The 16,764-nt window shown below is 30.9% G+C and overlaps 1 protein-coding gene across 2 annotated transcripts in view; it reads left to right on the top strand.

Moving 5' to 3' along the window:
• The window catches only part of LOC125068630 (fasciclin-2), a 102,605-nt gene extending 86,976 nt beyond the window's left edge, over positions 1-15,629 (top strand). The window contains exons 2-15 of one of the 2 annotated variants that reach the window (XM_047677872.1): positions 4,146-4,308; positions 4,719-4,879; positions 4,996-5,120; positions 5,209-5,484; positions 5,569-5,876; positions 5,959-6,080; positions 6,423-6,573; positions 6,651-6,843; positions 6,938-7,212; positions 7,285-7,432; positions 7,660-7,852; positions 11,382-11,577; positions 11,788-11,892; positions 13,149-15,629. In XM_047677872.1, coding sequence (XP_047533828.1) covers positions 4,146-4,308; positions 4,719-4,879; positions 4,996-5,120; positions 5,209-5,484; positions 5,569-5,876; positions 5,959-6,080; positions 6,423-6,573; positions 6,651-6,843; positions 6,938-7,212; positions 7,285-7,432; positions 7,660-7,852; positions 11,382-11,577; positions 11,788-11,892; positions 13,149-13,278 — 2,546 coding nt within the window. In that variant the 3' untranslated portion in view covers positions 13,279-15,629. The remainder of the gene's footprint in view (positions 1-4,145; positions 4,309-4,718; positions 4,880-4,995; positions 5,121-5,208; positions 5,485-5,568; positions 5,877-5,958; positions 6,081-6,422; positions 6,574-6,650; positions 6,844-6,937; positions 7,213-7,284; positions 7,433-7,659; positions 7,853-11,381; positions 11,578-11,787; positions 11,893-13,148) is intronic. The other variant, XM_047677873.1, reaches the window with a different exon arrangement.
• The last annotated feature ends 1,135 nt before the right edge of the window (positions 15,630-16,764 follow it).

Raw genomic sequence — 16,764 nt, 5'->3', positions numbered from 1 at the left:
ATTTCATGAATTGAGATACATTTATAAAATCAAGCTACGAGTATCAGAATAATCAGCTGATATTGCATTCATTAACTAATAAAGCTTCATAAGCAAAGCGAGATTAGTGGAACAAGGGCGTATTAACTCACCCTGGATTAGGTGCTTTCCACCTTTGTGATCTAATCCAAGTTTAAGCGATAATACAACAGATTTCTTGTTTTCATCTGTAAAGACGTATCCGTATTGCCGTCGGTCCCTCGGGCGACAGAAAGTTAGGGGAAGGTGGGCTTAATTGGGAAATAATGCCGGAGTAATTAATCACAATACCCTACGTATAACGTAGATAATTTTCTGACGATTAAGTAGAAAAAATAATTAAAGATCAGACGAAAGACAATGCTTTATCCATAAGGATTAGCAGATAGTGAACCAACAGAAGACCATTAATGGCTTGAAAAAATTAAACGATGATTAATGAAACGATTTCTATGTATTTATTTAATAAAATAAATGACGCCGTTATGATAGTACTACTCTAATGATTATAATAATGAGTTTTAAATGAAATGAGGATTTATTTAACGGGGCAACAAATATAAATTAAATTTTAAAATTGCTAAAAAAGACGAAACATACATTAAAAGGTCTCATAAAATAAATAAATGTATATGGAAATATATGAATATGGAAAAATATACCTTTTCATTTTTGTGAAATACAAATAAACTTCTAAGTCACATAATAACTCAGGTTTACGCACACACGTGTATTCTACATATATTATATTACTATCACACATGCAAAGGATCAAATTCCCTTGTGCCTAGGATTGTATGAGTAATTTCCACAGGGATATGAGTCACAGAGGTCTCCGTTAGACCTGAAACTGTTACGGTTCATTTCATCGGTGTGAGATTGGCTTATTGTTAGGTTAAAGGTGGATTGAAAAGGTTTTTTTGGAAATACGGTTAAGGAACCGTTCCTCTCAAAGAGCAGTTTTAGCGTAATGTTGTTTTTGCTTTGATCGTAAACTAAAATAATTTTGAAGAAAAACTTTGAACGCGATGAGAACATAATTCGAAATTCGAATCTTATTGCAACGATTTGATATGTATCGTTCCAAATTAAAACGATTCTAATATTTATCTTCCGTAAACAGTGTTGCGTCGGATGTGCTCTCTTTAAAATTCATTAGTACATCATATTTATAAAAGATTTATTAAAAAATTAAAAGGCTATTTAGGAGATATTTAAAAAAAAACTGAATCCTATAATGTATCTTAATTTTTTATTTTATGTTCTTATTTAAAAAGAAAGATTGTAATAAGCACAACAGTAGTTGTTATACTAATATTTATAAAAACGTAAACATTTTCAGATTATTATTTCTATATTATATTTCAGTTCCTAATTAATTTTGACAAGTGTTATAAACATAATCCTTTAGCTTGTTCTACAATTAATTACGACCACAAACGAAACCGCCTATTTGCCAGAATGTCACTATTATTAATGGACTCAAAAGCCTTGTTAGGATCCAGAATAAACGTAATTGGTAATTCAAAACCGCGCGGGGTTCACCCAGTGATGGTTCCGTTATGAAGCACACAAATTTTCTACAAACCCTTTAATCCGTCGCTCGCTTATTTCAATTGTACACTAAGTAACTTTCATCTACTATATGTCTTAGTAGCTTAAGAATAAGAATCAAAATGCAGCATTAATTCGGCTTATGCATGGTTTGTACCTAACCCTCATTGGTAAAATTGTCCACGGTCTCCCCAATCTCCCCTCACAGAATGTAATTTTGGTTGTGCCTGAATAGACTTCGTTGTAAGCTATTGATGAAGGTTCGTGATTATTTTATTGTGACTAGAGCTTTAGTATCTAAGAAAAATATAATTATGATTCCTTGATGACCAATATTTTTTGCATTTACCGAAATTCAATGGAAATTGGTTATACATAATAATGAGTTAGTTGACTTCATACCATTACATGTAAATATTATTTTATTTAATCATAATTCTTTGTTTAAACACATTTCACAAAAAATCACTGCTTAATTAATTTAAAAAAAAAATATATTTAGTATTGCTTTTTTTTTCAAGAAAAACAATCTTTTCAGAGGGATATTAACCAACGAATTATAGTTGACTACCGGCTTTTTAAATTTGAGCCTTAATTGGTAATTACATATGTACTATATAGTAATTACATCACGCTTTTGCATTTGTTTTTCTTGCACTGAGATGTTCATGTTTTAAGAAATCAAGAGTTATAGATGCTGTAGTCAGTTTTCCTCTATAAAGTGTACAATTCGTATAAAATGCAACGAGCGCAGTTTGTTTTGAAAACTCGGGGAAAAGGAAGGGTCTTGGTACGCACACTGAATACCTAAAAAGTGTTAAAAAATTCTACGTGCCTGCCTTCGTAGAACGTAACAGTATGATGGGCAACTACATGTTTTTACCCATTGTAATACGGGTACAATTTGCAAAGAAGTAACGCTTGCTGTCGTCTCAGCTTATATTTGAGTTGTACGACATGCGTGTATTGTATCAAAATGGAAACCATCCTCCATACTAATATATGATATTATAAGTCGTGTGGGTATATGTTATGAATCTGATTTTTATTATTTAATTTGAGTTTATCTTTTCAAAGTAAATAACTTGTTAGCACGTCTTGAAATGATCAAGACAAAGAATAATATTAAATGGTAACGTGTTGCCTGTACGTGTATTTGTGGAATTAAGATACTATACATTGATTGAGTAAATAATAATATTTATGTTTGTCTTTTATACTAAATTGAAGCTATATTCGCGATGCTACTTTACTGATGATAAGAGATTTACTTAAAATCAGAAGCATTTCGCTTCAACATTATATATTAAGTATGTTTCGCTCAACTTAGATATTAAAATTTTACTCTCGTAACGAAATAAGTTTTATTTTAACAAAATAGAAGATCTTGCCTTTATATTGTTAGGTTGAAACAAAGCTATAACCTTAATACAAAATTTTATTAACAGAATACGATACTTGTTACATTATTAAGCTTAGGTATGTTACTTGAAAATTTCTCTAATAAGCAGAAAGTTCTCGAGCTCTCAGGCGTGGATTCGAGGAGGCTCAACTTGTCTTGCGAACTCTATTGATCTTTGCTATGCATCGTATCAGAAGTTTACGAAACGAAAAGAATTTATAAGCAGCGAACAGTATGTGTACAACACAACATGCATAACTTTTGTGAAATTTATCTTAGCTGTACAATTATTTTTTATTGAAAAGTATAACATCCTACTAATGAAATAAAAGTATAAGTTTTTACGTTTAGATGTTTTTTACTCAATCACGTAAAAGAGGCTGGATATTAAGAACATTTTTAAGTAGATAGCTAATCTACTTAACATATAACTCACGTGAATATACAGGCTATCTAACATCTCACCCACTCATACGCAAGCAAAACCGCGGGCGTAAGCTAGTATTAAATTATTTTCATGATTAATGTTGTATTGCCAAAATGTCTAATAGATTGTGCTTGCAGTGCGTTGGTTATTGTTTATTTCTGAACGATTAATTAAAATCAAAATATTATTTGAATTATATTCAATAGAAAGGGGTAGTAGAAAAAGTACAATGCTATCATCAGTCTTTGAGTTTTATCTCATTCTCATTGATATCTAACTGTTGTGGGAAGTATGTTTTTTAAATATATTATACTATCTATACAGGTTAATCACTACGAAGTAGTATAACTAAGAGAAAGTTAATTATTATTGTAAGGTTTATAGTGATATAAAAAAAACTGTTAGAAAATTATATTTTGTACAAGGCTTAGAATGTCATTATTTTGTTGTTCAAAGCGAATTTAATAGTTAATTTGGCTCGTAGTCCGGAGCAACTTTGAAGAATAATAGCCACGAATACGAATCTTCGTCACGTGCCTCAGAATAAATTGCGGTAAACTTAATTAAACAGTCCGGGCCTCTCTGCCCTCCTTCGTTTCAGCGGAATCAAATATTTTACAAAAAAAAACTTCATCCGAATTTATTTAATTCCGCAGAATTGTTTATCTGTTTTATAAGATTTTATCGTTGTTGAATTTATTATTGTTTCTTATGATAAACGTTAATGTTTGAATTCTTTTACAGGATGTTCATCACAAACGTTGAGAATATTTCCGATACAGAAGCAGCAGACGGTGGCCGTGGGTAAGTCCGTGGTGCTGACCTGCCAAGCGGATGCTCCTGACCCAGCACTTGTGACGCAGCCTCAATGGCGTGACCCTAAAGGCCTTATTATAAATGAAGCAGCGTTAGTATTCATTTGATATATCTTTTTATAATAATATCTTTGTTAAACCGTGTCCGTCCGTGTTGTGCAAAAATATACCAACTCCTGTGGGTTGGTATATTTCTGCACAACATTAATATGAGCTTAAGATTTGAGATGAAAGAGAAGTTATTATATTTAAACAATAAAAAATTACGAGTAAACAAGGGTTATCAAATTTCTATAGACGCTAGAAGTACTAGAAATATTTTAATCATATTATAATTTACGTATATTTGTGAATGAAATATTAAAGGTTTCTCATTAAATGGACAAAATTATGGCTTTGTAAGTTTTGTATAATGATTTTAACATTTAATAATAATTCGAGGAGCGATGTTTATTGACATACCACTAGATATTGATCATTAATTTCTGTTTCAATAATTTAGAGCCGGCACCAGGCCCGAGATCTACACAGAACCGATGCCCGCTAAACAATTGCAGTTGCTCTACATATCGTCCATCACAACCGCAATGGCAGGCAATTACACGTGCGAAGCGACCTACACAAACATGCCTCTCAGCGCGAGCGTTGTCCTGGAAACATTCGGTATTGGTTTCGCGTATATTATAGTTGCTAACTAAACATCCTTTAAATTCAATTTATAGTATCAGAAGATGTATTGCTTGCATAAGAGATCTGTAGTATAAGACTTTTTATTTCAGTTGCTATAACCTGGACGAATGCGAACGAAAACCAATACGCTACAAAGGGAAAAGATTTCAAAGTAATGTGTGAAGTAACAGCTGAACCGGCGCCTTCAGTGGATTGGTTTAAGGAAGGAACACCTGTGAGCAATATTATAATTTCTTAATTTTATGCATTTATTATTATTATTGTAGTCGAATATTTAATAATATATTCGTATTATTTTATAGATATTGACCGGTGATAGATATGTTATTCATGCAAATGGCTTGCTTATTAATAACGTTCAAGAAAGTGACGATGGAACTTATACTTGCCGGGCTGTAGTTATCCAAACGGGAGAATTAGCTGAGAGGAATATTAAACTTGAGGTTTATACTGCCCCTGAAATGGAAGAGCGTGAAACTAAAGTTGAAATAAAAGAAGGTGAATCTGCGGCGATTACGTGCAAAGCTAGAGGAAAACCACCTCCGACATATTCTTGGATTAAGGCTTCTACTCGAGAAGTAAGATTCTCTTTTAATTATATATTTATATACTTCCATATATCATATATTTTTTGTTTAATTTTACATTTTATAATTTTTTAGAACTTAGGAACTACGGCACGCTTCAGTGTAAATGAAAATACAGGACTCTTGACATTCGATAGAGTGGAAGCAGGAGATTATGGTAAATACATCTGCAGTGCTGTCAATCAAGCGGGACATAACGAAACGGAAATAGAAGTAGAAGTTTTAGTACGACCGAAAATTTTCGAACTATTTAATACCACATCAGCTGAAAATACCGAAGGAAGGTTAGAATGTAAAGCATCAGGACGTCCAGCGCCTCGGATCAGTTTTAGAAAACTTAGCAACAGTGAACGATTCTTGAATGGTCCTAATGATGATGGAAGGTAATAATTCTATATTTTTACTCAAATTATATAACTTTATTATATTTTTATTCTCATAATCATCATAATGGTCTGATTTTAGAATTACGATCGAAACGAGTAATCGCCAAACTGGGGATCAAATGCAATCTAGTGCGGTTATAACAATATCGAAATTGAATAGAACGGACGATGGATTATATGAATGTGTTGCTGAAAATGAAGGTATCTTTTTTTATTTATAATATGTTTTACTTAAACTTTGACTATACTTATACTTTTTATAATTTGACTGCCTACTGGTTTAGTAGCTAGTTAATAAATCTGCAATTCCTAAGGTATTGTGTTCACACCTCGATTCGAGCCAATAGAAAGTTATTGGGTTTTTTTGTTGAGCCCTGTCCGGAATCTACAGATTTGCAGCTTTTATATTTCTGTGTCAGGGAAAGTACATAAATCCGCTGGTCTGACTGATATCTAGAGTTTTAAGTACACTGAAAGTATAACACGAGCGAAGCCGCAGGTGGAATCTAGTTATCTATAATAAAACAATTTCCTCATATATAGGTGGCGAAGCAAGGAAAAATGGCCATCTAACAGTTCAATTCAAACCATCATTCGAGCATATGACAAATGTGCCTATTTGGAGCTGGAATTCTCAACCTGTTAATATTAGTTGTGTCGCTGAAAGCATACCTAATGCTACTATTAAATGGAAGTAAGTAGTATAAAAATATAATAAAAAACGATGCATTTATATTTGAGACTTTAAATATATTTTTTGTGTCATTACAGATTCCATGAATATGACTTGGTGGAATCTCCTCATGTAAGGATCTACGGATCCGGGCCAATCAGTTATGTGTCTGTAACGCCTCTTGATAGGAGTCTTTATGGTATTTACAAGTGTATTGCTACGAATACTCTAGGTGAAGCGGAACACATTATTCAATTGCGAGAAGCTTTTCCACCTGGACCCGTTGTACAGGTATATAAAAGTTTCCAATATATATATTATATTATTATATAAAAATATGTAATTAAATTAACTTTTTATTTACTTTATTAATCCGGTTTTTTAGGCGAGGCAAGAAACAATAACGGCGACATCGGTATCATTCAATATAGTTGGCCCAGCCGAAGAAATGGGACCGCCAATATTGGCTTACACGACACAGTACAAGGAAAATGGGAACTTCGATTGGAATCTCGCTATGAACAGAACTTGGTCTGTCAACTCTCCGTACATTATTGAGAATTTAAGGCCAATGTTCACTTACGACTTTAGATTCGCGGCTGTCAATCAAGTTGGGGTTGGAAGCTGGGGAGCACCTCTCACCGTTATTATGCCCAGAAGGTAAAATATTTTTTTTTTATCATCCAAGTCTTCTTTATCAAAGAAACCTTTTGTAATTAATTTTGATCATAGGTCACCACCGGAACAACCCAAATGGAGAGAAACTATTAGCTCAGAATCTCTTATACATGGAAAATATGCTGATAGGTATGAGCTGCAATGGAGAGTACCAGCTCACAACGGTGAACCTATCGACATGTACGAAATTAGCTACTGCCCAGTAAGTATTATTTCTCAAATTATATATACATTTGACAAAATACTCATGTATTATATATTACCTTCTTTAAACTACGGTTAAGATTTTTTTAAATCAATTAATCTTGGAGTTAATGACATGTAAAATAATCTAAATAATCTAAATAATAATAATGCCGGTTTAATGTATTATTGAAGACTCGAGATCGTACAAATTCTTACAAAACTAATACAACATTTTATTCACAGGTATTAAAGGTTAGTGGCGAATGGCGTGTATCTGGTGAATCAGATTGCCTAACTGAAGAGTTAAAATCTTACGAAGCGATCAATTACGAAGTACGAGGCTTACATCCAGATACCAGATACAGAATGCACGTTCGCGCCCATAATGTCCTTGGATACTCCTTGCCTGCCCAACTCTACGTTCAAACTGCTCTCGGTGAGTACCAAGACCATAATGAGATTCCTCTTCGCGCTGGCTTCTACGACGTTTACACAGCCGATCCTCATACTTCCACAGCGTTACATACTGTTTCTTCTGTTTTGGTTCTGCTTTCGTCCATTCTCGTACGTTCCATTTTGTGAAGTGCTCGTTATTGCAGTGTCTTTTGATGTTTATTTGCTACATTATATATCTTATCTAATTTGATTTTTTCTTTGGCTACGATTCACCATTGTTTTTAAGAAGTATATTTTATTCCATAAAATCTTAGGTTAACTAATTATTGTGATCTATTAAGTACTTTAAAGATCCGTTTACAGTGTACAATTTTTGTGTCATTTATTATCGTTTTACTTTCATTATTAATTGGTTATGTTCCGTTTCATTTCAGTGCTTGTTTCATGTAAGGTTCATTGTATACATTTCTTTAGTTTTACGTTTCATATTACATTATTTTAAAAAAGTACAATTTTTTTATGTTTTAGATTATAAGGCATTCGTACCACAGCTATTTTATTGTTTGGTTTTGTATTTAGTTTCGATTGAAGATAGAATTTGCTTAAAAAATATGAAGTTATGAAGTCTTGCCTTAAAACATATTATAACTCAAAGAGTTATTTCCGTGTGTCATTAATACTGTAACGTCATTTATTTTGAGTCCTTATTTTCCTTTGAGTATGTTTTTTTTTTTAATTTTATTTACAATGTTTAGATAATTGGCGTTACAGTTTTAAAGCAGACTAAAATATTTTAATGAATAAGTCTTTCTAAAAGCTTCATTGCATGGGTTTTTTTTTGTATTATGCATTTAATAACCAATACCCATTCGCATCTGTATAGTTTTAAAATGATCTTATTAATTTCGTTAGGATTATTTTACTTTTAATGGTAAGTTTTATTAAGTTGGTATTTATAATGCCTTTGTGTTTAATCATTGTAGATACATACCAGTGTTGCAATTAATTATTTTGCAAATATATTATAAATATTTATATAAGTAAATATTTTTTAGGTAATCCAAGTGGAAGTCCAAGCACTTTCCAATGGGCTCACAATAAAATGGACATCTTAATTACATTACTTTTAATATATATCTTTATATAAAATATCATACATGTAATAATAATCGAAATAAAATAAGTCCAAAGACGACTGTTATTTAGGAATTTATGTGATAAAATAAAATTTGTTGTTGTATAAATAGAATATAACTCACCTCAAAATAAAAAAGTCATCATAAAATAATACGAATAATCAAATTGGTGGTGATTATGTTGTACACAACCTCTTAGTAAATTCGAAAGGACTAGAAACCTAGCTATCTCTTTTAAAACGGATATATAAGAAAGAGATAGTAATATTTTTAGCCCAGTCGAGAAAGTTAACTTTGAGTCTGTATACAATACAGTTAAAACCAATCAACCTAATTTCCTGATTTTAAAAATTGCTAAAATTTATTATTACCTTTAGCGTAGACTTGATGATGACTACGATGTTACATTTAAAATATAGACAGTAGATAGTTAATTGGCAAATAAATTTACACTGCCACGATGTAAGCCAAGAGAACTTTCTTTTGGTATAAAAATAAGAAAATTTCTCAACCTAGTATAAGATACTTGTACGAAATTTTTGATGACTATTTTATTCGTTTAGTAAAAATCTTTCTAAAAACATTGATGTAATGCGAGAAAAATCGTCCAATAAAAAGCGAGAAGAGGATGGTCGATAATGTAATATTGCTGAGCTGTTAAGAAAATAGAATTAAGTAGTTAGGTGGAAAAGTTTTAAGTGTCGTATTGGAATTGTGATGAGATCGGGAGGTAAATTGACCAATGTGAACAAAATAAATATTACGAAAATCGGACGAGTTTGTGATTTCAACTATAATTTTAAATTGAGTGAAGCTAATACAAATAATCAAACTATTAACTCAGATGTGGTCAGAACTTTTCACAATATGTCGAAATAAATAATTTTTGTAGATTTTTTTAAACTGGCTTTTTTTAGAGGCGCAAAAATAACCCTATTGTCAGACAAGGGTTAGCATTTATTACTGATATAATTCTGAATAAAAAAAAATAGCTTCATTCACTTTACACCTGATAATTCCTTTGACAAATGCGATTGCTTATGTTACTTGTAATGTAAATACTATAAATATCTGAAAATCTAGAATTAATGACCCTTAAAAGAAAGCTGTCAAGATGCTTGTCAAGAAATTCATTTAACCCCTTTTGAATGTTGATTTGAAAAGTGTGTTTGTGTCGCCCTGATCCAATTATGGGTAAATATATTTTATAATAATAATCTTATATAGTTAATCCTGCTATATTTCCTCTGGAATGTACTAATTACTGTACTGCATGAACTTCTCGATGCTAGATTTGTGTATACCCTTTCAATAATTAATTAATTAAAAACCATTCGCATGGTCCTTTTTATATTTAAAAAAAAATAGTTAGGATTCTTTATCATAATCCATTTTACTTAGATCTCCCTTAATTTTATTACAGTAGCTGAAATCAAAATGTTTAGTATTCGGTAGAAATGATATACGATTATTCAATAATTTTTTAATTAATTTATTTCAAGCATGTGTCAAAATTTTGTAAAACTTGTCGGATACAATGACAATTATTGTGTATTATGAGAGTATTTTTATTTCTTATAGAAGGTTTACGGAACTATTTAAATTATTTTAAGTAGCGCTAATTAAATTCTATTTGTAGTTTGAAATTATTTTATCACCTAAATCTGAAATTCGGTGAACATCTTCAAACTACAAGTAACAAATCCCTATTTTACGCCTTATAGCGAAGGGGCTCGAATAGATTAAACGGTGATGGTTCTTAGACGTCCATCGATTTCATAGTTTGTTTTCCTATTATGTTATATCTTAGATATGAATATCCGCTTATTATAGATACAGAAGTTTTGTCATGGGGTTTGAAAATTTATGTTGCGTCAATTCGAGTTATTTGGAATGTTTGCATCTTGACAACTTTTCTTTCTTTTTCTATTGATAACTATAAGATTTGCGTTTATGCATCATTGCTGTCGCTACAAATATTTTCTATCGTTTCATTTTTCATTCAAACCCCATTTCATTCGGATGGAGGGCTTTCATGATTAAAAAATATATATATTTAGTCGTTAAGACATTTGGAAAAAAAAAATGATCTGGTGATTGGGTGCACGTTTTCTTGGTTTGAAAGCACTCCTGGTTCACCAAAATCGATTGTAATAAATGCCTACACTTTCCTTTAAATCGTTTGACTTAAGCCTAACCGCACAAGCACCGGCAGGAATGCATTTGTTACAATCTGTTTGTATCACATAACATTATATTTAGCTTCTTCAATATGATGCATAAAACTAACTTATAAAGAGCAGTAAATACTAAAAAAACTGTTATATTTTATTTAAATAAAAATTTAAATTTAGAAACAATGTATTTAAATTTACTGCTCTTATATATATATATTTATTTAAACAGATTTCTTAAATATATTAATTTCTACAGGAGTGGAACGGTCTGGCTTTGCCCCACCGCAACTATTATCAAGTGGTGCCATCATTGGATTAGCGTTGGCTGGAGTTTTGATCTGCCTCATAGTAGTTGATCTACTTCTACTGTGCTTCAGACGGCAAGGAGTCATTGCAACAATTTGCGGTAAACGAGTCAAGAAACACAGTGACGATGAAGCCAAATTGGGAAGGTAATAAACGTTTACAGTATTCCATCAAATCTGTTTTATTAACTTTAATTTTGTGTCTAAAATCATTTAATGTTACACATAAACTCGAAATTGTGTTCATTTTGCACTTCATCGACATATAAATTTGTTCCTTTAACGCCATCCGGTCCTCTATTTCCTATCGTTCCGTAAAAAGTGTTAGTGTCGATGAGAGATGTTTCTGCCCGCTAGTCTGTACGGTTGGCGCTTCCCGCTCCCTTATTGCAGCACGAAGCCGCGCGCGCCGCCCTCCCCCGCGCCCCTGCCGCCGCCCGTCAAGCTCGTGCCGACTCCGACGTAAGGCATCACATGAACGACACGATTTCGTTTGTTCATTTTTGAAATGTTACATAGTTTTCATTGGTTTTTAAAATGTTCATTTGTTTTAGCAAATTATATTTGAATAAATTGATGATGCGCTTCTTTAGCTGAATGAAAATAACGTGTCAAAGAAAAAGTGAATTGGGACATTAATATTTTTTCGGATTAGATTTAATAAGACCTTCTGAATGGTATTAAATATTGAATTTTAGTTAAATGTTTCTTTATTTCAAAAATATAAATTATGGAAGAAAGTAAGCTAATGATAATTAGCGTGTTTGAATATTTTAAAAACCGATAAAATATTATAACAATATTTCGAAAGTCAGCATTCGATTTCCTGCATGCTTTGTGTGTGCAGACGCTATGGTCTGGCCCTTGTGAGGAGAATATGACAAATTCTTCGGAGAACGTAACGGGTTTGAATAAAGTTACCGTAGCTGCAACAAATGTATGCTTTTCGCTGGGGCCGACCAATTGTAAATATTGAAATTGGATGCAGTTACGCTTAGCGTTTAAGCCTTTGTAAATATGCCAGTGGTCGTCTTAAAATAGCGCATTAGCCTTTATAATGTACATTACGTAGACTAGATAAATTTACTCGATATAATTCAAAAAAAACTTATAGATTTCCAAAACTAACTCGGTGCCTCTTTTAAAACTGATTTGAAGTTGAATCTGGAACATCTCTTAAGACATTTTTTAAATGTTACCAGTTTTTTTTTCGACATCAATCATTGTTTTTGTTAAATCATTATTTATATACCAATATTATTTCTTATTCTTCCCTTTTTTTCACCTGTACGTTTGATGTGTTTTTTTTTCGTGTAATATACAAATTCATATAAAATGCACGTTTACTAACGAATTATATTTATTGTCTCCACGCTGCCTCATCCCGGCCACTTGTAGTTATATCCCAACTACGCCAGTGTAAGATATTCTTAATATTATATGCAACTATATCAGTGCCACAAATACGCTCTGTTTATTTATAAAACTTAAGCCCATAACTGCTTGTTGAAAACTGTATTTATTTTTAAGCTTGATTTTTATTTTATTTTTTACGCACGTTGCATTTTAATTAAAGTGTTGCTACTTTAATTGTATAAATGATTTGTTTTTTGTTTAAATAGTATATTTATCATAGGTTGTGTGTGTAAAAATGTATTAAAGGAAAATATAATACGATTTGAAGGGAAAATTTAAAGGATTTTCTTCATTTTTCACAGAGATGAAAAGGAACCTCTCAAAGAAACTGGGGACGACGCTATAAAGAGAAACTCTTCAGTCGAATTCGATGGACGTAGGGTATATGCGACTAGCACAGGAACCATTATTGGTAAAAATTCAGCTGTTTAAAAATCGAATACGAAATAGAAATCACCAAAATCGATTCAAAGATTCAACATTCGAATTCGTCGAACGAGCAAGTTAATTCGAATGATTATTATTATAAACGATTGAAATTATATTACGAGTATAAAAGCTTGTGTATTTGTGATGAGCGCGACCAGTATTCGTAACTGCCAAAAGACGAATTATATCGTTTATTATTAAGAGCGTGATCAGCTTTATTGCGTCGACTTAGAGTTAATATTTAATCATACCATTTCCTATAACAATATTATATTTGAGATAATTATTTGAGATATATAATGGAACTAAATTGTCATAAATCAAGCTTAATGTATCTCTATTGTGTTACGTTTTATAGAAAATAGTTCGTAACGTTTTAATTATACAGATATCTCCTTTGTCTACACAATAAAAACTCTTTTACTAACACACACACATACACATATAGCTTCAAGAGGTACAATTCGTGCCTTTTAGAGATTATAGGTACTATCATGAGGGTATTCATAGTATAGTTTAGATTGTATATAATATTTTGTACTTTATAGGATAGAGCTTTGATGTCACAAAATATGACAATTCCTAATCATTTAAAATCACAATATTTTATTATTAACCCAGTAATTTTATAGGCAACCCAAACGTGTAAATTATTCCAATCGAAGAAGGGGTAAAAGATAAAAAAACTTTTATATTCCGTCTATTGTCTCGGTTTATATATATTTATTTATAAAACTACATTCAAATTCACTTTTATTCACTGTTACTTCCAAAGCTCCAACGATAACTTCGCCGACATTCAAATCACCATTTTCTCTCGAATCCATAATGAATGAAAGAATGCAGTTTATTTGTTTTTACTCCTCCTGTGGTTGGAATAGGCTATAATTAGTCTTTATATTATTTTAAGGTATATTGTTATTTCAATATTTTCTCAAGAAATTATATTATTAGCTGAGAATAAGTGTATGATTTTTTATAAAAGTCGTCTTAAAAACACTGAGTATGAGACGCACGAACTTTAATATAATTTTTATGTGATGTAAATAAGTAATTTATAATTTTGTAAATAATAAACTATATTTGTTCATGTCATTTAGATTAAAAGCGCGAATGTTTGCATTTGTTAGAAATATATGCTATTACGAATTAAATTGGTATTTTCTATAACAAGATCTCTATTTACTACTTGTCTTTTCTAAATGTTAGTACTATCAATGTGGAATTATTTCAATAATTTTCAAATTATTTCAATTAGTTATTCATATATAGTCGTTTAGTTTTTAATGCAAGTCAAATTCGTACTTTTCATTTAAATTCTTAATTTAAATCCGATTACAGCGTAATTAATAAGTGTGTTGTAAGTCAGTATTATTTAAAGAAGCTAAATATATAAAATATTGAAGAGATGCTTGATCTTGAAGTCAAACAGCTGAGAATAACATTGTAGAATTTATTGTATGAACACGGGATGAATGTTGACTCGCTTTACATGTTATATTTGAAGAATTAACGTCGATGTATTTTAGATTTATTTATTTTATGAACAAAAATTTAATAATTTTTATTTTATTTTATAAGGAGATTTAGCGATATTATTATACATATAATACATTATTTTTTTGTTCCTACTTAAACTGTAAATGGATTCTTCTTTGATACCTATTGTCATTTGTAGATTTATAGTAACACACTTTTCATAATTCAATACTATCGCAATTATTATGTAGTTGATATTTTCACAAGTTTTGATACTGGCTTTGTACATTTTTATAAACACATACACAGTTATATAACATCAGGAATATTCACACAATTAGGATTGTTGTCTGTGTTCTGATTGCTTTGTCTTATTGGAAACGTCATTGTAGTGTGGTCAAGTCGATTTAGTCTATTGACCTATACTATGCACATATGTATTGTATACACAATTAAAATATGAATGATTAATGTCATTCCAATTTCAAATAATTCGATTATTCAAATTTAATTGGCTTGATCGAAGCTGATCAATCCTGAGTGTGTTTTCTACCAAAATGACATAAAAAAATATCAATAATTTTAGTAAAGGATTCCTAAATAATCTTACTGACAATTAGTGTCGATGTTGAAATTACAATAAAAATAGTCATTTCTAAATATTTTATTTTTGGTACATTTACAAGATTCGCATTCACAATGTCGTAAATGTTTTTTTTTTCGTCTTTATTACGCAAAGAACTTTTCGATACATTATATGTACTGTATTTATTAAATATTATCTTAATATCACAGCTTTAGGTATAGTATACGCATCTAAGTCTCTTGAATGTATGCTTTGAACATGATGTTATCGAAATATTGTAACAACAGAAATTCGCATTTTTTATAAAATAAATGTCTTTTTTAAATGACGTTTTTTATTATTTATTTTTTTATAATTGATTTAATTAAAATATGGCATACAAACCAAAACCTTAAAGAATTTATATAAAAACTATGTTATCGAAGTCGTAAGCTAGGATACCCTAGCTTTATTCTTTTAATTTTGTTTTTATTATACATAATATTGAACCTACGTAATTCAATGCAAAAAGGTCATGCAGATTTTACTATTAAATTTATTTAAAAAAAATTTTTTGCTGATCTATTTATTGCAAAAGTTTTTATCGATGAATGAAGCATTATCTGTCATTTCACGGCAAATAAAGTTATAAGGATGCATTTGAAATGGATAAAACGTCGATTTATCCTTGTTAGCGGAACAATAAGCGTTGTACACAATGGCGAAAAATACGCTTTTTAATCGCAGCTCCTATTACATTGTAATCTTGTATGAGGGCTGCGCGTGAGCACGGAGCCCGTATTAGTAACAATAGCGCAAATGTTGGGCAACAACACTTACGCACTTATTAACAGTAGTGATGTTACCAGTTACAAACTATCGATGGACGTTATCAAATCAATATGTTCGTAGGACTGTATATTTCTTTTTTTCCTTCTAACTTAGTAAAGTTGAATAGTTATTTCGTTTAGAAGGTACCTAATTATAAATTATATGTTTTGAAGTTAAATAAATGTTAGTTATACATTTGAAAATATTCTCTTAAATATTTGTTTTACTTTTTTTTTTATTGTTAATTAATCTTCTTTACTGTTAACACTTTGTGTTCCTTAAGTTAAGACTCATATAATATAAAAATACTAGTTACGAAAATTGAGAAGTATCGATATAATTAACATCACTATTTAAAAGCCATGCGTCACGCTTCTCTCAATGGGGTGCAGTCAATCGCTGTGGTTTAATACATTTTGAGGAACGGACAACAATGACACACCCTGTATCAAGTTATTTATGGGATATGTAGTATGGGGAAATATACGTGTCATATCTCGCCACGCACATGAAATTGATGAAATTGTCCTGAATCATCACATCGCCTAAACGCAATCTATAATTCACTGTCCTTTTGTCTATATAAGATTTTTAAGAACATTATTAAAGAAAAC

The sequence above is a fragment of the Vanessa atalanta genome, chromosome 14, assembly GCF_905147765.1.
Source record: "Vanessa atalanta chromosome 14, ilVanAtal1.2, whole genome shotgun sequence".
NCBI lineage: Eukaryota > Metazoa > Arthropoda > Insecta > Lepidoptera > Nymphalidae > Vanessa > Vanessa atalanta.
The sequence above is the reverse complement of the archived record's forward strand: the minus strand, read 5'-3'. Positions and strand labels throughout refer to the sequence as shown.